Source organism: Mesocricetus auratus, unplaced genomic scaffold, assembly GCF_017639785.1.
Source record: "Mesocricetus auratus isolate SY011 unplaced genomic scaffold, BCM_Maur_2.0 Super-Scaffold_2245, whole genome shotgun sequence".
Lineage (NCBI taxonomy): Eukaryota > Metazoa > Chordata > Mammalia > Rodentia > Cricetidae > Mesocricetus > Mesocricetus auratus.
The window spans coordinates 23,906,005-23,927,811 of NW_024429180.1; the positions used below are offsets into that span (position 1 = coordinate 23,906,005).

At 39.8% G+C, this 21,807-nt stretch overlaps 1 protein-coding gene across 1 annotated transcript; it reads right to left on the reverse strand.

The window, feature by feature from the left end:
- Window positions 1-946: 946 nt before the first annotated feature.
- On the reverse strand, window positions 947-21,782 carry Bora (BORA aurora kinase A activator). The gene is made up of 12 exons (XM_013113548.3): window positions 21,298-21,782; window positions 20,573-20,740; window positions 17,999-18,105; window positions 14,429-14,474; window positions 11,696-11,777; window positions 10,496-10,552; window positions 9,953-10,009; window positions 9,353-9,516; window positions 8,612-8,744; window positions 6,792-7,384; window positions 2,919-3,050; window positions 947-1,889 (listed from the first exon to the last, which is right to left on the reverse strand). Exons 2-12 carry the CDS (start codon window positions 20,723-20,725, stop codon window positions 1,824-1,826), a joined length of 1,590 nt encoding a protein of 529 aa, XP_012969002.1. The 5' UTR covers window positions 20,726-20,740; window positions 21,298-21,782; the 3' UTR covers window positions 947-1,823.
- Between the last annotated feature and the right edge of the window lie 25 nt (window positions 21,783-21,807).

Below are 21,807 nucleotides of genomic sequence, written 5' to 3' on the forward strand. Positions count from 1 at the left end.
AGTTTCCACCCCCAGTCTAGGGTCACAGCCATATGCTGCCATGCTTAGCTCTCATGTAAGTTAGGGTTTCATGCGTATACAGCAAGCACTTTACCCATGGAGCAGCCCCCATGTCTGTTACCATTCTAATGGCCAGAGTGATTTTAGTAAGTACAAGCTTTAATCTCAATTGAGCGAATTATGATTGAAAAGTTGTATTTCCTAAGGCCTCTTTCAGGTGTTAAAGTGCTTTCTCTAGTGCCAGTTATGAAGCTAAGCAGATAATAGAGAACATGGTCAGCCTCCCAGTGCCCAGCTTTGCATCTCCAGATTGAAAGGATGAAAGTACTTGTGGGAAAAATGCATCTGTGCTAAATGTGTTTAGACACTTTCTAACTGGTCAATATTCCCCCGGAATATTTAACTGTTTTCATTGTATTTACATTGTAGTAGATATAATTTATAAGTAATTTGAGAGAATTTGAAGTATATGAAAAATGTGCATACCTTACATGCAAAGGTTATATCATTTAATGAGGGACATTAGCATCTTTTGTTTTTAAATCCATGGAAGGTCCTAGAGCTAGTTCCCCTGGGCTACTGAGGATGACTGGATTGCAGATGAAACTCTGAAAACAGCACACCTTTGATCCTCACGAGTTCTAGAGACTGAAAGCTCAGTGCCAGTCTAAACTACATTGTGAAACTGTCTCAAAACAAACTGAAGGAGCCCCTTCTGGATTCTACTTCCATTTAATAGACGAAGCCCATTCAAGTAGTTCTTTTAGTTCATAATTATTTAAAAATTGGAAGGTAGCCAGGGAGGCTACTCATCTTAAGATTAAATTGGCCAGTCAACTTCACAACTTTGGTCAGTGTTGGAGCAGGCAAAGACACGAGCGTTGTGTTTGTGTGTGTAACCAATAAGCATAAAAGGATGGAGGACCATACAGAACAAGGATGAAAATGACATGATAATTACATCTTTATTTTCTAGGACTAATGACGAATCGTTTTGAGTATATCAGTTTTTACAAAATAAGTAAATACAAAAATACAGTCTTTGATATTTCCAAACACATTATACAGATTTTAAAAAATGTATTTAGCTTATTTTCCCAATTGTTTCTTCATGGTTCTAAGCCAAAAAGGAGTTAATTCCACTGTTTCCTGATGATTCTGGTTCTCCCATGCTCTGTCCATCCCCCTAGCCACGACTGCGCTGACGGACGCCCTAGGATTGGTAGTACTGCACTGTGGCGTCATACACTCACCCCACGGATGGCAGTTTGCAGTCGGTGCCCAGCCAGCACACTGCTAGCATTTACACTCGCCAGAGTATTAGCTAGAGGGTTAGACCAAAAACTAAGTCATTTCCCCACTGAAATGAAGTTTTAGGGAGTCCATTTTGTTTCCTTTTTACCTCTTCAGTAAGTTTTATATTTGAAGATTTCTGTCACACAGTTTTCATGTAAAAATACATAGTGCATTCGGTTTTAACATTTTTATCATGTTCTAAGATTTGCTTAATTCAGGACTATCATTCAAAGTCTTAACAAGTGGTTCAGTGACCCTGTAGGACAGGAGAAAACTATCAGCTGTCATAATTTTTTGTTAAACAAACCACTCAAAGCAAATACAAAAATATTTATTGGTTAAAAAATAAGCTTGTAACTTAGTAACATGGAGCTTCTGATCCTGTCACTAATGTCCTTTGCGGACTGAGTTTTCACATTATGGAGGGAGCTAGCTGTAATGAAGCCGTTGCCCCAGTCACCATCATGGTAAGCCATGTGTATGAAAACACCCAGGGCTACTGAGCGGTGATCTTTGGTCCTGGGACTCTATGGGCTGTTGCACTGAGATGCAATCGCAGTTTTCATCCAGCACTTCTGCACTGTGTGGTCTTGCTGTGAGAAAGAAGAAAATACCTTTTCAGTTTAGGACCATTCAAAAGCACAACTATTATGTGAACTATTTTAAAATCTAAATTTGAAAGGGCTACTAAAGATAAAGGTTTTTTGGTGAGGTGTTCTTTGGTTTTATGTTTCTATTTTATTTATTTTGGGTAGCACTAGGTGGGTATCCTAGTAGTCACGTGTCCTACTGAGCAATAGCCGTAGCTCAGACGATAATATTTAATATCCTGCTTCAAAAGAAGCCTTTTTTTAGCTTGGAATTATGATATTACATATAATAAGGGAAAACATGGTAGATTTTTTTATTGAACTTGGAGAGAGGTATTGTTGCAGTTAATGTTTATACTGTATAATAGTAAACTTGTAAGAGACTGTCCTGTCTAGAGTCTAAGATGACGGGTTTCAAATGTAAATGTGTAACCGTCATATCAAGGTTCATAAAATGTGTATACTATATTAGTACAAATATTTGACATCAGAAATATATACATTTATTTTCCTTAGAACAATGAAAATCTTTAATGGCCATTAAATTTTAAGAAATCCTTCCAGAAAGAATAGGAGAGGATTAATACTTTCCAAGTGCATGATAAACATCCAACAGTGATAATACTAAGACCATTATTTTATTACACATACACAAACTATTTCAAGTGCTTTGAAGTTGATATGTAATCAGTTGTACTATTTTCCTCTCTAATAGTAACTGTTTGAGCTGTTTGAAATGTTTCAAAGACAGAAAAATCAATTTTAGAGGCAAAAGTTCCTGCCTTTCCTGTTTCCATTTATGGATATAACTTCCCCTGTTTAGAGAAGAGCTAGTTCTCCCTCTCCAACTCATTCTCTCCTATGGGAGAGTGAGGAACTCCGGCATGTCGGGTTTTTAGAACATCTACTTAATAACAGGACAAGATGGGAGGGTAAGCATGGTAAAGTATACAGAATGGTAAGAAGATAGGTTGAGAAAGTCATTTAGTAAATACTACAGTCTATATTCCTGTCAAGCTCTTTTCTCCATACCTTTATATTACAGACTTGAGATTTCATTTCCACCTCAAAGGACTGTGTGACACTTTCTCTGCAGTAGCTCTCTGTCCCAGCAATATCAGTGATATTGCTTCCACAAGTCTGCGTGTTGTAGCCACTGTCCATCTGGTAGGAATGAAACACAAAACACCTAATCATAAAAACCGCAATTTACATGAAATGTGAGAAACGTAAAGGCTAAGTGAGCATATAGTATAATTCACTATATCTGAACAATGTAATAGTGGTCATAATGAATAAATTTAATATGTAATCATAAAAGCACTATACAAAATTGCTTCTCACTGTAATACTTTATAAAATATATGATATGGGAAGGAACTGTATTTCCTTTAGCATCAGTAGACAAGTCACCAAGTGCTTTTCTGCTCATCTGAAATTATGTCCAAAATGAAAATGAAGACTAAAATGGGTTTTCTTATCTCAAAATTGCTCGTAGTTTCTAAATACCATTTGGAGTATTCAGTAATAATACAAAAATAAAGGTAGCCTGCATATTGCTCATAGCCGGTTCATAATGGCACATATATAAGAAAAATTGGTACATTTTAAAACATACTGGCTTGCCACAAAAGAGAAAAAGATTTGCACACTTTTAAATTGGTAGATAATCCCCTCTTATCATGGAGGATATCTCCCAAGACAGCTAATGCCAAACAGTATGTCTACTATGTTTGGACTACCTACGAATACCTGTGATAGGCTTTAGCTTACAAGTTAGGCACAGTAAAAGTTTCACTTGGCTTTGTAATACTGGCTAACACAGTTTGGCTTCAAATTCACAATTGTGCCTCAGACTGAAGAGTGTTGGGATTAAATTGTAGGCATGTGCCACTATGCCCAATTTATACATTTTTTTTTTTTTTTTTTTTTTTTTTAGTTTTTCGAGACAGGGTTTCTCTGTATTGTCTTGGTGGCTGTCCTGGAACTCGCTTGGTAGACCAGGCTGGCCTCGAACTCACAGAGGTCCGCCTGCCTCTACCTCCCGAGTGCTGGGATTAAAGGCGTGCACCACCAACGCCCAGCTCAATTTATACATGTTTATAAAAGTTATACAATATAGTGTCAAAAATTTTACAGTACTTTTGCACTTTTAAGAACTCTAGCTTTTTACATATACAAATGGCCAGAATTATGTTAGTGCTTTTAGTCACTATTAAGTTTTTAAAAGCTCTTTGAATATAAGTAACATGTTAGCTTAATGGTCAGTTTGAAATGGCTGCTCTGTGAAGAACAGGTAAGTAGTATAAACTGTGGTAACATTAGTCCAAGGGTTGTTTGACATTCCGGTGAGGAACAGTTCAAGATACCATGATGCTCAAAATAGCATGGATTTTGAAGCAAACTATTTTTTAAATGTAAACTATTTTGGACCACAGATATGTGCTGTAAAAAGCATTTACTGAATAAAAATGCTTGGTCCTTCGTGGCATTTTTATTTTGTCCTTTCAACATCTCTGTCACTTTATAAGTGAGGAAGTGAAGGTTCAGAAAGGTTAACTCAGTGTCATACAGCCATGAGACGAAAATCAGAGGCTCAAGTTAAAGTTCTTTTAATTTTACAAGAGCCATTTATTTGCAATAATACTGAGTCCCAACACACACACACACACACGCATGCACGCACGCACACACCACACGCACACACCACACACACACACACACACACACACATGAAGCACTGGCCTAGTCCTTTACCTTTCCTTACAAATTAAGAGCATGACAATTGCCCCCATGACAAACATCTAGAGTAGTATATAAAGCCATACTGTTACTCATGATCAAAATAAAAATATTCCTAGTTTTCATGTCTGCATACCCATTTGCTGGTTACTGGGAGTCACACATCATTAAAGCAAAACCCTTATGACAAGTAAAATAAAATTCAACAGTACATCCCAAGGGAAATCCCTAGTTCTGCTGCCACTCAATAGATATTTGATAAAAAGTGTAAATATCAGATTGCTTATAAAGAGTCTGCCAATTACTCTTCCTTCTGATGTCACTGTCAAATAACTGGCTCATGACTCAGTTCTAATACATAACTGTATGAAGGTAAAAGTAACCCAACAGTATAGGAGAGAGCAATGTTCACAGGGAGCCCATCCTATTTTATAGTAAGGATTAACAGCCCCGCACCCACATAATACAGTTCAGCCTTATGAAATTGGAGTTTCATTGTGTACCAGGAAAAGATCCCACTAAGCAAGAAGGGTGAGCAGCAATGTTTAGTCAACGAAGTAAGAACTTTCAATTCTAAAGGGCAATTATGTCTAAGCTGAAACGGTTGTCACATCACCACGCACACACGTCTTGAAAAAACACACTCTTCCTTAGAAATCCACCAGAAAATGTGTTCCAGGAAAAATGAGAAGTAACCCAGAAAGGAACACAGAAAACAGGTGGGGTAAGGAGATTCACAGGGTGAGAACAAAGAGTGTGGGTGACACTCTACACTATGGTTCATAGAAGCCAATGAACTAAGTCAAAAGGCTAGGAGAAAGCAGTTGTGTCTGAATGCTTGAAAGACAACTGGTAGAAAAATAATGGTTACAAACTTAGCAAACTAGAAGACAATCTCTGCAAAGAGGAAGCATGATACAGCATAAAGGATCAAACAGACCTACATTTTAGTTCAATGCAAGGAGGAAAAGTATGACAGTCATGGAAAGGAAGTGCAATACCCATGCAGAAATGAGGTGATGAGTTGGTGACTACTCATGAGCCTCCAACTTGCTACAGGGAAAGGGAAAGTGAATGAAAAAAAGTTAACAATTCCTTTACAGCTAAACCTGACTAGTGTGCTTAGGAAGCTAAAATATGTAACTAAAAGAAATTGTAACATTTTCTAGCACTAAGAATGCAGGAGCCATGAGAGGTGTTACAGACATAAAAATCAGCAAATATGTCTGAAGATGCTATGATGAAACCAATTACTTTGTAAGGTAACCTAAACAATTAAACGGTTTAAAAATGAGCGAAAGTTACAGTCCATTTTCAGTTATCAGCAGCATGGCCAGAGTCGACCAGAAAACATGAGGGGGAGACTTGCGTGAGCCTGTCAGCGCACCAGCCAGCAGACTTAGCTGGTTCTGAGCTGGCAGACTCGGGTTGGAGGACATGGACCTGGGATGCAAAGCTGCTGGTGTCAACACTGGCTCTGCTCGTTACTTGCTTTATAAACTTCAGGGCGTTAACTTAGCCTCTGATGCACAGCTTTCTTAGAAAACTGGAAATACATGATTGCATGCAAAAATTTTCACTCTCAAGTATATGAGAAGTTACAGATAAAAGTGCTCTTCCTCCCCGAAACCACATTAAACAGAAACAGAACTATTCAATTTTTAAAATACAAACACTACGCCTGCAACTGCATTCTCCTGGCAGCAGATGCCCAGGAGGCAGGTGTCTCCTGAGAGGTTGCCTGACCAGCAATCTGCAGAGACACCAGCCTGGTTTCTTCTCTGCTCTTTTACTATTCCCAGCAGACAATGGTTAGCAGGAATATGAAATATGAGTGATTAATCCTCCTGCTTTCATTTGGTAATTTTACTTTTTTTTTAAAGGCAGGTTTATACTACAGAGTCCTAGCTGGCCTGGAACTGGCTCTGTAGAGAAGGCTGGCCTTGAAATTACAACAATCTGTGTGTCTCTGCCTCCCAAGTGTTAGGCTTAATGGTGTACGCCATCATGCTCAGCACCCTTGGTAATTTTAAAATACCAAATGCTACAGCCCTCACAGTCTTTTATCGTTCTAACACTGTAAACACCTCACAGTTAACCTATTTACCTTTCTCACTCTGTACCACCCGCAGTCAAAGACTATAAAATATTTAAAAGCCTTACCTGGATAGTACTGTTTTCACAGGGAAGAATACTGCTTTCTGCAAGAGGTGACATGCACATATGAGAGTTTTCAATACTGAAGGCAATCCCACTCACAAAATCGGTCATGGGTAAATTCCCATTATCCACTGGCTCCTTTATCCAAGTGCTCTCATCTACTGTGTCTATAGGATCGAACATATCCACAGTGTCATTTTCCCTCTTGCTTTCAACATCCTCCAACAGCGCCAGCTCTTTCTCAGAGGCACTGGACTGACTCTGTGTGACAGACATGGCCGTGACAACTAAAGACTCGCCACATGGCGAAGTCTCACAGTCCAGCTGCTGAAGGGATACCGCTGCATTTGTGCCTGGTGGAGAGACAGCTGCGGAGGGAACGTGGTCGTCTTCATCTTCACCTGGAGTCTCAAGGGTAAAAGGGATCCGAATCAGTGAGGACAAGTACTGAGGACCGCCTCTGAGTCTCCCAGGAGACCAGTTTCGAATCGGTGAGCAGCCATCTATGTAGGGACTCCTGATGCTTGGATTAGTGATCCCAGTAGAACTTGTTCCATATGGAGATTCAGGAGAATGGAATGTAAACTTCCTCTGTTCTGAAGGAATGGAGGGAAAAACACATCATAAAACACAAAAACAGAAAAGTCATTTTTCAACGGTAATCATGTTCATGTCAGAAAAAAAAGGATTCCTGTAACAGTTATGTATACACTAAAGTGACATTTTAGTGTTAAACAACAGCAAAAGGCAGTGTGTGCCTCAACAGACTCAGCCTCAAAACCTGTTTCTGTGGCTCTTTCCAAATTCGATTTAAAATACTGTATTTCTTATGAACTATTTCTTCATTCTATTATATTTTATATGCTTTCTTTTTTTGTTGTTTAATTTTTAGGGTATTGTATTTACATAACTCTTTCCTTCCCATTCCTTCTTGCAAACATTCCTAAGTTGCCTCCTCCACTATTTCATTCAAATTCACGGCTACTATTTCTTTGTGTTACATTCATGTGTGTTCCTAAATATGTAAGTACAACCTGCTCGGCAGGTCTGTTACATATATATATATATATATATATATACACACACACACACACACACACACACACACACACACACACATATATTTATACTTTTTTGAGGCTCACCACATTAGCATGTCTACTGGTACTGTCCTTGTTCAGGTCATGTTTAGGCAGCCATGATGGTGACACTTCATGGATGCAGCTTCTAACATTTCTAAGAGACACAATCTCACAGCACGGCCAATTCCCTGCTCCTTGGCCACCTTTTTTGTTTTTGCTTTGTTTTGAGATGGGGGTCTCTGTTTTATTGCTGGGAAGAAACACCATGACCACTGCAACTCTTGGAGAAAACATTTAACTGGGGCTTGCTTAGAGTTTCGGGGGGTCACCGTCATCATGGTGGCATGTGTGATGCTGGAGCGGCCGAGTCACATCCTGATGGGCAGGCCCAGGAAAAAAAGAAAGGCTTTTGCAAGCCTCCATCAAGACCACAACTCCTAGCCCTTCTAATCCTTTCCAAGGCTGTTCCATTCAAACTACCACAGCCTTACTTGGTAGCTCAGGTTAGCTATGAATCTACATATTCCCAGAGTGGCCCTGAATTTATGATCCTTCTGCCTCTGCCTCCCAAGTATTAGAATTTATAGTATAAGTTACACATTTGACTTACACTGTTCCTTATGATGAAAAAAAAGTTTCTACAAATTAATACCAAAGTATTCACTCCTAACTGCTAAGAGCCTTTTTTAACAATAAGTGTGGACAGTACAAATTTTAACTGTGTATGTAATTCTGACATACCTGAGAGTGGTGTCTTCCCTACTTGAAGTGCAATGGGTGAGAAAGTGGGTAAAGACATAGCCGGTGGGCTAGTTATGCTTCCTAAACTGTATTTTCTTGCACTATTTTGAATGGGGCTAGAAGAAAACTGTCCCTGTGATAAAAATAATAATCATAAATTAGAAAATAACATCATGTCAATAATCAGCAAATACATTTAATTGCTCTTTGCCATAGTTATATTGTATGTTCTTTGTCCTCTTCACAACATACTTACAAACTAGGGATTCACAAGAACCAACCAGTGAAAGACATCTTAGAACAAAGGCAGCTAAGACTGCTAGAAAAATCTTGAAATAAAATGTCAAAGTATAATGAACTGGGTTTAAACAAATCATTCATTATATTCCATACCAAGTAGCTATCTGTGAAAATATCAATAAATTAATTTATTTACTCCATCAATGCTACCTCAGTTGTTATACTGCTAATCTTCACATAGTTCGGTTAGTAACCTCTGCTATGATTCCTTAGGACAATGATCAATTTGCTCATCCTGTCTACCTTAAATACAAACTGAAGTCTGACTGAAATCCTATCTATGAACACCCAAGGGTGATATTCCTGGGTGTGATTTGAGCATTTACATCCAATCATATCTACAACGCAATAACCAGCCACTTGCTAGCACACTTCTTACAGTACATGCTGCCTACACAGGGTTCCTAGGCTCTATGGAGACAAATCTATTGGATAAAACACCTCAAGAGATTCTCCAGTGCTGCTAGGAGGACTTCCAGGAGAAGCTGAAGGCAAGGAGTCAGAGATGCTCCCATTCACATCCAGAAAGAGCTTCCTTCTTAGAGACGAGGAACTGAGGTTCCCAGGAGATTGGTCCGTCGAGTCATCAGCTCTAAAATAGTCTCCTGCATTGAACAGTAACAGAGAAAACTGATCATTGTAAGAAGTAACTATACTAGTATCACCTAATTATTTAGAAAGTCAAGAAACATGTTAAATATTCTTCTTTATTTTTGGCATGTTTATTTGCTGTTACTGGTGGTGTGAGTCAGTGTCTTACTATGCACCCAGGCTGGACTTGAACTTCTGACAGTCCTTCTGTCTCAACCCCTGACTGCCAGGAGTGTGCCACCACACCTGACTAGTCATCAGTGGTACATCTTTCATGCCCATAGTAACATTCACTATGAGAAAAACACTAACTCAGGCCATGTTCAAGAAACAGAAAAATGTAGGACAGTTTCCTGTTTAAAGAAAGGCACTGCTGCACTGCCATTTACAAACAGCCAAAAAAACCCGAGAGCTTTGGTTTGTTATTAAAGACAGGGTCACAGTATTTACCCAATACGGCTTCCAAATTAAAATCCACGGGAAGAGACAGCAGAGTCTGACAAGCAGCTGGAAATAAGCAAACAGACGTATGTACGCACACATCAGTGAAGGCATGTGATGCTCACTTGAGCATGTGCCAGCCGACCACCACCTCCCAGCATGCTCCAGGAAACAGTACATTCCATACCACCTTCCTGATCGAAACCTGCTAACCATGGCAGAAGTTAGCTCCTGCCTCTGAGATTGGTACTCGGAAGTGAACAGGGTACCAGCAGAAACTAGGGATTTCCCAGATTAGCAAACCATTTGTGTTTTCTTTAAACTTCTCCCAAACTAGCAACCAATTCACAAATCACACACTTCAAATAGGACAGCAGCACAAGGTTGCTGTTTCTAAAGTATCAGTTTTTCAAAGTGAGTTCTCCTGGCATACAGCTCACTCACAAAGCAAACAATGTCTGATTTGAAAGTAAAGCGATACTATGTGAACTATGCTTGAATCAAAGTAGCTTACTATGCAACAAGTCTTTTCCAGACCCTGTACACACCCACCATTGCATTTCTCAGAGGGAAGCATCAGTTTCGGAGAGTCACTGTTGCTATTAAGACCTGTAAAAATTTTTAAATAGAAAGTTGTAATTTTGAATTTAATTAATTTAGGATTACACTGTTCAGAGTAAAATTCTTCACACCAGAGGCTTTTATATTTTAAGAATAAATATCTGCATTTAAAATTTTGCTGTGTTTCTGTTGGATTATTTAATGAGGAAAAATAAGAATAAAACTAAAATATTATCATAGCAAATAATAAGGTACTGTGTAATTACTAGTTTTTGATGACAATAAGAATTAAAGTTCCTAGACATTTACAGTCCAGGTCTCCATGGGTTTGTAATGGCAGACGATATACAGTATGATCTGAGATACCTGGTTTTAATCTAGGCTTTACCACTTTTACAATCTCAGAAACCCTGAGTCAGGGCGCAGACCTTTCTAAAGGTATGCTTTCTCACTTCTAGCAGAGGTAACAATTGCCCCTACCTCCAAGCCACAGGGAATGACTGAAAGCACTGAGTACTGTGCTTGCAGAGACAGCGCCTGTCCCTTTGTAGCTACCATCCCTGTGGATTCATAAGGAGTGTTTTTCTTACACTAAGAACACACCTACACTGCTCAAAACAGAGAGGATGGTGGGAACAAGTAAGACAATCACTGCCCGGTGGGAAAGGGAACTCGGAAGGATTATGGCTTCTCTTTACATTTCTCTATAAATTTACAGATTAGCAGCTGTAATATGATGCCCAAAAGTAATCATCACCCTTCCTCCACCTTTGCAAGGAATAGGCAAATTATCAAAAACCCGAGAGACTTAAGGATTTTATTTAACATACCTTCAAAACTGACTGACAATGGCACTCAGAATTCGACCCTATATTTAAAACCAACTATCTCCCTTACAAAGCCCTATAGGAATCCTTAGAATTAGTACTCACAATGGTCATGAAGAAAAGAATGTTTTCTGAAGAGAATAGCAAAAATAACCAAAGAAAATTCAATCATATTTCAATTAATGTCTGATCTTTCCTCAACAAGGAGTTAATCTTGCCATGTGGAAACTGAATTTAAGCAGGCTCCTCACCAAAACTAGTACATGAACACTTCTCTATGGTGGTCTGCAGCCCTGGCTTTTGGAAACGCATGCTGAATACTCCGTGTTTACTATACCTTGGTGTTTGCACGGTGAGTACTCACATTTACTCGGATGAAGCTCTAAAGCCTGCTTCCCATCATGCTCAGTCCAGGGAGAGGGTACGATGACATCTTTAGTGAAAAACTGGGAAAATTTGAATTGTACAATTAGGCATAAACTTCCCACAAGTGGAAGAGTACCCTCATTATTTTCAAATAGCCATCAAGTGGGTCATCTATACTAACTTACGTTTATTTTAAAATGTTCATAGTCAACATAACTGACTAAAGTTAAAGGGGAAAACATATAAAGTACACATATGAAGAAGTCTTAATACTTTAAATCAACCATTTAAATTTGAAACGTATAAATTAGGCTAAAGGTATTATTCATAGGTAAATTATTTTTCATTTCTCTGCCAATTTGCTTTGGGGTTGGTGATAAATGTAAGATTAGGAGGAAAGGCAAAAATGGAGATAAAGATTCACATATAAGAAAACGGTGTGATGTCAAGATCTGATTACCAAATATTTAGGAATTTGGATAACCCTTGTTAAAGCCAATACTAAATATAAAATTGTATAAATTTACTATTAAATAAATTATACTGAATCATTCAAAACATGTTACTTATAAATTATTTTACATCTTGAAGTTAATTTCACTTTGTGTATATATGTGGTGGAATTTGTCTCACAAGGGTGTACAAGTACACTTTTCCCATTCATAGATAGTGTATTACTAGCTGGAAGTTGGGTATAGTTGGAGTGTTTATATTATGGGTAGCAGCAATCTCAGAAACCATACGAGGTCTGCAAAGAGAGAGTCAGTTGTTACACATATACCTCTATGCCGCTATCTATTCTACTCAAATGAACAAACAAAACTCCTCTCTCCTCTCTCTCTCTCTCTCTCTCCTTCTCTCATCTCTCTGTCTATCTATAGCTATGTCTTTTGATCCTAATGCAGTACTTCTCCCTTCCCTTTATTTTGAGGGTAAAACATTTTCTTTTACTGTGCTACATAGATAATGTTAATTTCCTTAACTAGAGCGGTGATGAGTCTGCAAGGAAAATATGTGAAATAAAAAGGAATGGGAAAGATATAATACTATAGGAAAGCTGCAGAAGAACTGTAGAGGATCCATAAGCTTATGAAGTATCATGTACATTTAAACAGTAGCACTCAACATTAACTAGAACCCAGATATGATGGCATTTAAAGTAATAAGCAGAGCACAGACATTTGATAATTTTTGGAGTAATCAGTGTTGTAGAGAGGAAAAGGAATCATGATAAACAAGGAGCATAAATGGTTCAGTCTCTCAGGAAGGCAATATGGCAAAACCCACTTGGACTGAAATCCACAAAGCTTCCAGCTTACCAGTTCACTACAAGTACATAAAATACATGAACAGATTAAAACACTGTGATGTAAAGACAATGAAAAGAACTTTAAATCTATCAACAAGGCTTGTGTGTGCATTATTAGTAAAATACAAAACTCTATACAAATGATTACTTTTAAAAATCTAAGAAAGATCAAGAGAAAAATAAAAACAGGGTAAAAAACTGAGTTTAACACATTTAAAGGATTCTATGTGTATACAAAATTAAACCCAACCACACAGGAAAGGTTGCAGCAGTTCCTTTCAGAGACTGCTTGAGAAGAACATCTTGCGTTTGACATGTGTATATAAAATATACTTCCCATATAATACTAGCCCCGACCTTCACTCCGATTTTAGTCCTTATGTTTTACCTGCTGAGCTTTCCCTGAAACAGTTTCCAGGGTTCTAAAATGAGAAGGTAGTTTCCAAAAGGTTGGAAGATTAGAAAGGACCTGAGCTGCTCAGCTGGGGAAGAATTAAGTGACAGTGTACCAGTAGGAATTAAAGTTAGAGAGAAAGAGGGAAACAGCGGTTGTCAGGACTAAACATCATACCATTTTCTAAAATAAGGCTGAAATCTCAAATAAGTACGAGAGACAGACAATACCTACGTTAGCCAAATCAAGGAGGGGCCAGTCACTGACTGCAAACAGGCCATTAACGCATGTCCTTTGGGGCACAGAAAAGCCAGGAGAGCTAAGGAATAGAAATGTGTAGTGGAGACTAGAGGGAATACAGGAGAACTCAAACATGTCCCTATGATACAAAGCCTTTCTCAAGCAAGAACTAGATAATCCTTATACTCTTAAGAGGAGGATTTACTGAGAAAAGAAAAATCAGAAAGTCAAAAACATGGCTTCATTGTTTCTTCTAAAAACAAACAAACAAAAAACCAAAAACTTTACCTTTGGACTTGGCAGTACGCCATTTTATGAAATATATTCTAAATCTTAAAAGTCCATAAGTATTGACAACAAAAGACAAAGTCATTTGTGAATGCGCAAGAAATCACTCAGCTTCCTTTACAGAAACTCTGGCTTGATCAGGACAAGAGTTTGTGCTACTCAGTACTCTGAAAGCCAAAGGAAGACAAGCTGCTCTGCGCAGAGAATGGCATGATGAGCAGAGAACAGTACTGGCCCAAACCAGATCAGTCTAGGCAGAGAAGCACCACGCCAGTAACTACGAGAGCAAAGGAGCACGAAGAGATACAGAGACGGGTGAAAACTTAGGGTCTTGTAAAGAGCTCAGAACGTGTGTAACAGGCGGGCAGGGGAGCACTGAGGACCAGAAGGGAGCACTGGAGGGGAGCTGTGACATGAAGGACTTCACAAGTCTTCCTAAAGGGGGCACACCGCACATTTCATCGTGGGCTGGCTTAGTGACTGTAACAGGGTTAGGTTACCTCTTCAATGGCCTTTTGTCTTTTGTCTTCCACATCTTTATCTGTTCTACACAGAGATAAAGGAGAAATATTACCAGCCCATTACTTCAGCTTATTGAACATTGAAAATAATAATTTCTCTTCACTGAAAACTGACAAATGTCAAACTCATTTTCAAAGAAAAACTGGCAGCAATTAGTTAATGGCAGTATTCTGAAATTCACCATTAGCTATTAGGCTCTCTTTCCTCTCACTCAAAGTTTACATGGAATAAAACTTTCTTTTAAAAGGCTTATGTTGATATACTAAGTTACTACCAACATCATAATTTAAATAAAGTATTTTAAGTAATACAAATTAAGTATTTCATTTGATAGAAAACTAACAATTGTCCAAATTCTTTTTTCAGTTCTAGCAATTTCATTATAGTAGTTATTTTAGAATAAACTTTTATTCTGAAAGGAAATTAACAATGTACTGTTCTGAATAGACAAGTAAAATATTAATTCTGAAATATAGTAATAATATAAAATTCTGTCCAAATAAATGCTTTTTCTGTTCTAATACAATACAGGATTACGACACATTTCTGTTATAAAATTTAATACAAAATGTCGGGTCCCAAGCACAAGGCATCCCTTGCCAAAGGCGTGGCAATTAGCCTTGTAAGACCACTTCTCTATTTTGTTTCAGGAAAGAATTATTGCAATCCATCCAAAAACTGGTAAAGAAATTACAACAAAAACCAATTTCAAATTATTTTCCTCAGTAACTATTCATGTGCACATCTGTTCCTGCATTAAAGGAAAGAAAAAAGGGAAGCTAGTGTGAGGGTGTACGCATTTCAGAAATTTAAGTTACAGGGAATTTTCAAGTAAGGGAATTATGAGAAAATAAACTCTGATGGTCATCCACAAGTCCTGGCTTGGACAACAGGCATTCTGAGTCTAACAACTCAGTTACCATCAGTATATGGCCGTATCATAACCGTATCAAAATGGCTATACATGCACTAATTTTAGTTCAGTAAGTTCCCATCTGGCTTCATCCCATTCCAAAACCTCCAGCTACTTCATGAGCAGAGCTGGACCCTGAAACACACAGCTGATTGTTGGATCAGTCAACTGTTGGAATGGAAAACCCTAAGGTGACAGATAGGGCAGAGTACCCTGGCTAGCACACCACTGCGCTCCAAGGACGCACACAGGTGGCCAGTGCTCCGATACTGATGTGTTCGCTTATTCTAATATTCCTACAGCACACCAGAGGAGGACGGCCTGAGGGCTCTGGTTAGTTAAGCCCTATCAGAGGCCACTGCCTTTTCCAACAGTGCATCAGTGCACTCAGCTGAGTGTTTCCACTTTCTTTGGGAGAAGCCATGAAAACATTCAGTGGATTACATCAGCAGGCTATTGTTAGAATGCATTGCCACTTTTCCCTTATAGAACAGATCTCTCTACTGAAATACACAAAAACATTCAGTGGATTACATCAGCAGGCTATCGTTAGAATGCATTGCCACTTTTCCCTCATAGAACAGATCTCTCTACTGAAATACACAAAAATTCTTTCTAAATTTAGCCAGATAACACACCCCTTAGTTTTGTAAAATATGTAGTAACTGTGGTGTAATTGACCAGTTAGTTCTTCAGGGCAGGAATAATATACAGTGCATTGTAGAGCTCGGGAAGTATCTTTTTTCTGACATCACAGTTGTCTATAATTCAATATATTGCAGATACGGCAAAAAATAAACTATACAGTCTTTGGGGGGGGTTATTCATGAACTCATCTGATTTTTTAAAAATCTTCTCTACAGAATTAAAACTTAAAATCCAGTATGGTTTGTCTTCAGCCTATCCCCCTGTATAAGAATTCAGGTGAGAATTAATTATGTAATCATGAGTAAATGGTCATTAGAATAGCAAGCAGTGAGATAGGGAGTAGAAGTCTTTGGGAGAACATCTCAACATGTGCATTTCTCTGAATGGACTCTAACATCAAAATGGAAAAGAACCAATTCCTTTGAGTGACAACACAGTGGACAAGCCATGCATTTAATTCTTTTTCTAATATTAAACAAATCAGACTATACGCCATCACCAGAAAAGCTTCCTCCTGAAGCAGATAGGAACAAACACAGAGATCCACAGCCAGACATCATGCAGAGAGCGAATGACCTTGGAGCACCCAGCCCGGGATTTCTCCATCAAACCCCTTCTCCCCTTAGGGCCAGGGAACCCTACAGAGCAGACAGCAGAAAGAGTCCAAGAAGCAGAGGGGATGGGGGACCCTGTGAGAACGAGGAAGGCGTCAACAGGAGCAGAGCTCAGGCGAACCCACAGAAACTGAAGCAGTACTCTCAGGGCCTGCACGGGTCTGGGCCAGATCTGAGCGGACTTGATTGCCTCCCGTTAGCTGTCTAATGGGATTCCTGAGCATGCGAACGAGTGGGTCTTTGATTATTGTGCTGTTTCTTGTGCTTCTCCTTCTGTTTATTTTGTCCAACCCCTATGTGTTAGGTTTTGTTTCACCTTATTATGTTTTCCTTATCCCTTAGAGGCCTGTCTTGTATTGAGAACAGAAAGGGAATAGGATCCAGAGGGGAGGCAAACTGGGGAGGAACGGGGAGCAGTAGAGGGAGGGAAAAACATAATCAGGATATATTACGCATGAAAAAAATCTATTTGTAGTCAAAGAAGAAAAGAAAACACAGAAAAACTCCGACTATAAAACAAAGGTTCTTTAAACTATAACCCTGCCTAGCAATCTGTTAAGTAAAAGCCTAGCTCTGGTCCACTAGCGAAAGTGTCACTAGCATGCTGCCACACTGAGCATCACTAAACAGCACAAACAAACTAGTGTTTGAAAACTATCCAAGACAAGTGCAAACTATGCAGGGGACATAAAGAATCAAAGGCAATTGGATGGACAGGCCCACAAGATAGCCGTGGTCAAAGCCCTTGTCGGGGCAACCCTCACTACCTAAAATCTAGCCCTGGACTCCAAGTTGGACGAGAGATCAACCTCCAGAGGCTACCTTCTGACCTCCAACACCCACACCATGGCATGTGCACACTCACACGCACAGACGCAGTAGTAAACAACAACTGAGATTCCTGATGAACTGTGTTAAAGCTCAATGATGCCTATAAATCTCTCTGTTGCCAATAAATGCTATTTCTTCAGTTGATTCTTAGCTTGTTAGGGGATTCTAGACTTCCCCAGATAGGCAGCAACTGAACAGAATCTTTTGTTATCCCAAGACACCAAACACATCAGAAGCCACAACTATAGGGAAACATACAAATGTTAAAGTGCTTTTCCATCTAACCAAGTGTTAGGAGACAGAATTAGAGAAGGGGAGGTAGGTAGGTAGGTGTGTGTGTGTGTGTGTGTGTGTGTGTGTGTGTTGTAAAAGACAAGGATTCCTATATGGATTGGAATTTTAAGACAAAATTCTTTAAAGTCACTCAGAAAAAAATCCACATTAATTTTTTTCTTTCTTGACATATTTACATATCAGAAGTTCTTATTTCTCTTTATGTAATGGTCTGTAACTACACTTAAGTACAAGAAAGGCAAACTTACCGAGAATGACTTAAGTAGGAGGCCTGACGATGAATCTCCTCCGGGTCTATGTCTACAGGATTCATTATAGCCATCTGATCGATAGACCACCTAAATTCCCCTGGAGTCTAATAAACGAAAGCAAACATACATATAAAATCAAATTAAAATAGTCCATCAAAATGTTACCCAATGTTACCTTCAAAACTGTAGATGGCTATAACAAAAATCTTTTAAAGCTTTTATTTTCAAATCTGTGTTTAATCACTCTAAGTTAAATGGCAAATAGTAACCAAATCACAGTAGGTTAGCCTTAAAATATCAAAACCTTCTGAGTAATTTAAAAAATGAGTCAGAGTAACAAAGGTATAGAAATACCACAACTAGCACTCATGAGGGAGAAATCATGACCATGAGTAAACAAACTTTAATTATCCAAGGTTGAAAGCCTTTATTGTCACTATGAATAAACTACAAGTCTTAGCCACAAAAGAAGTATCAACATTTCATGAAATAACTTACCCTCAAACTATTTAAGAATGGTACCCAGGGTTTCCCCCATACTTAACTATTCAACTCAAATAAAAAAACTGCAATTACAAATATATTGGGGGAGGGGATGCTATATTTTCTTTTTTTGTTTGTTTTTTGTTTGGGCTTTGACGTTTAACTACAATTTAATTGATGTCGGGAAGTGGTGGTGCACGCCTTTAATTCCAGCACTTGGGAGGCAGAGGCAGGAAGAACTACTCTATGAGTTCAGGGCCAGCATGGTCTACAGAGCTAGTTCCAGAAGAGCCAGGGCTGTCACAGAGAAAACCTTGCTTGAAAAACCAAAATAACAAAAACAAACAAGAAATTGCATTGAAATCGTTATTGTACTATTGTGTGTATATCCACACCCATGTTTGTGTGGGTACAGTATATGTGTGTGTGAGTGTACATATATACATGCCCAAGGGGGCTGGAGGTCAATTTGGGGCATTATGCCTCATTTTTTGAGACAGGGTCTGTCACTGACCTTGGTATATCAAATATCGAGGCTGGCTAGGCAGTAAGCGCCAAGGATCTGCCTGTATCTACCTCCCCTACAGTAGGACTATAAATAATCATCACTAGTGGCATTTTTACATACGTGCTAGGGATCTAATTCATGTCCTTGTGCTTGCATGGCAAATGGCAAGCATGCTACCAACTGGGCTATCTTCTCAACCTCCTTTATTTACTTTTGATTAAGACTGAAAGACAGCTAAATTTGATCAAGAATCAATTAATATAGGGAGGCCAAATTAGTGATATGATATCCTATCAATGGTTGGTCCCCTATATCTCCTTACCATCCAAGCAGAAACAGTCACCTGGTGCCTTGGTTAGGTTTACTATTGCCATGATGAAACACTACAACCAAAAGCAAGTTGGGGAGGAGAGCATTTATTTGGCTTACACTTTCCTATCACCACTCACTGTCAAAAGAAGTCAGGACAGGAACTCAAGTAGGGCAGAAATCTGGAGGCAGGAACTGATGCAGAGGACAGGAGGGTTTCTACTAACAGGCTTGTTCAGTCTGTTTTCTTAGAGAATCCAAGACCACCAGCCCGGGGATGGAACCAGCCACAACGGACTGGGCCATCCTAGTCAATTATTGATTTAAAACATGTCGAAGGGCGGTGGTGGCGCACGCCTTTAATCCCAGCACTCGGGAGGCAGAGGCAGGCGGATCTCTGTGAGTTGGAGATCAGCCTGAACTACAGAGTGAGTTCCAGGACAGCCTCCAAAGCCACAGAGAAACCCTGTCTCAACCCCCCCCCAAATTATAACAGGTTTGGCTGCTGCCCAATCTTATTTATAGAGGCATCCTCTCAACTGAGTCCCCTACCCATTCAACTGAGTCTCTCCAAGACCCAAGCTTGTGTCAAGCTGACAAGGAAGTAGACTGCACACCTAGTTTTACAGGGTTTCTAGGTCAGTGTGGTTAACCAATCAAAAGACAGTCGCCAGTTTAACAAGTAACAGTAAAAACAGCTAAAGCGATGAAGCCTTCTCTAATTTCCTAAAGAGCACACTTCTTTCTGTACCTTCTGATAACATAGCACATATTTCTCTATTTTGAAATTGCCCAATTTGCTGAATTATTCCAATAGCACAGGAGTCGACTCCCTTTTAAAACAACCTGTAAGCTATAATAGGACTCAGTGTTTTTAAACGGTCTGGAAAAAGAAAATGGAGGTCTCAATACGGCATGACAGATTCCATAGTAGGACATGGTCATATTTGTCCCCACATTGTTCTAGGCCGATTCTTTTGATGTGCGGCACATATGAGTAGTGCAACTAGGACCAGGAAACTTGCAAAGCCTGTCTGGTTCCTGAGGAAAAGGCAGTTGCTTCTGTGTTGGTGTGGAGATTCCTGGGGAGTTTGTAACAGGGGTCCTAACTCATCAACTGTATCTGATGCATAAGGGCATTCCTATCGCGTTTGCTGAAATTACTATTAGAAAACTAGGTGACACGGCTTCTGTAAGATATTTACATTTAAAATTATTGGCAATCACAACCATTTTAAATCACTTGTAAACATTTGACAAGAAAAACTTACTTGTAGTTTTGTGGATTTAAAGACAGAAGGACTGGCAAGGGTTTGTTTATGGAGATTAGAATAATCACTAGGACTTTCAAAGGGATTTAAAACAGGGATCCTTCCTGGAGTTTCCGGTGTTATTTGCATTTTTAATTCGCTCACATCTCCCATAGCCCAGCAAGCAAACTAAAAAAGAAACCAGAAGTATACATAGTAAAACTATTAAGTATCATACATAATAATCCTGACAAAAATATAACTAACATTTCACAAAGAGTTCACTCCAAACCTAAGTCTTCTGGGATTATTTTATAGTTTACAAGTGGGCATCCTGTACGTTTCCTCAGATGATCCTGAAAGCGTTGGTGCTCAGAGGAAGGAACACAAGTAGGAAAGTTAAATACACACCACTCAACTATGAGTGCTGGTCCAGTTGGAGGGAAGGAAATTACACTAAGCACAAGTCCCTTCCCAACCAAACGAATTCTATTTGTCGTTTTCTTTATTCGTGATCCCAAGATTAAATAGCAGGGACACCCTCCGATGCTCCAGTAATTCTATAAAGAACGACAATTACTACTCCTGGAGCATTAGCCGTCACTAGGGCAGGATGATTGACAGGGTCCAGGTGGGGATTTAACTAGTTTCCCCGAAGACGTTCGCCCCTCCAGGACACAAAAGCACAATGCATTCCTTCCAAAGAGGGTCACCGCCAGGCGGGAAAGAAAGGAACAAGAATTTACTTTTGGAAGTGCGAAGTTGAGCCGACTCCCTCTCGAAGAGCAGAGACGTCACTTCCAGCGACCATTCAGTTTCCAGGTGCCCCTCTCCCTGCTCCCCTTCTTCACGTCTCGGCGAGCGGGCAGGCTCGTCTCGTCTGGCGCCGGGAAAGCAGGGGCGTCCAGCTCCTCCAGGGAGAGGTCGAGTCCCGGGGCCCACGCAGGACGTGCCTACACCCGCGGGGGACGTGGAAGTGCGAGCATGGCCTGCAGAGCCCACCGCAGGCGCCGACTCTTTAACTCCCTCCGCGCGGTCTCCGGCCAACCAGGGCGCGGGGCGGGGCGAGGCGACAGGCCAATGGCGTCTCACCGCCGTCCGCGAACCAGCCAATGGCGTCGAGGCGGCGGAGCGAATTCGAACGCCAACTCCTCGCTCTAAGTTCCGCGCTGGGGAACGAGGCTCCAAATTCAAATCCGCGCCGCCTTGCGTCGGCGCCCGGCGCCAGAGGGCGTGGCCTGGCCGGAGTGGGCGTG

Bases quoted from the DNA above. Each gene is read 5' to 3' on its own strand.
- Bora (XM_013113548.3), bottom strand. From the start codon at position 20,725: ATGGGAGATGTGAGCGAATTAAAAATGCAAATAACACCGGAAACTCCA. The intron at 10,553-11,695 runs GTGAGTACTCAC...AAATTTTTACAG, and splicing joins AGAGCTTCATCCGAGTAAAT to GTCTTAATAGCAACAGTGAC. The intron at 1,890-2,918 runs GTATGGAGAAAA...TCTTTCTCACAG, and splicing joins CTCAAGTCTGTAATATAAAG to CAAGACCACACAGTGCAGAA.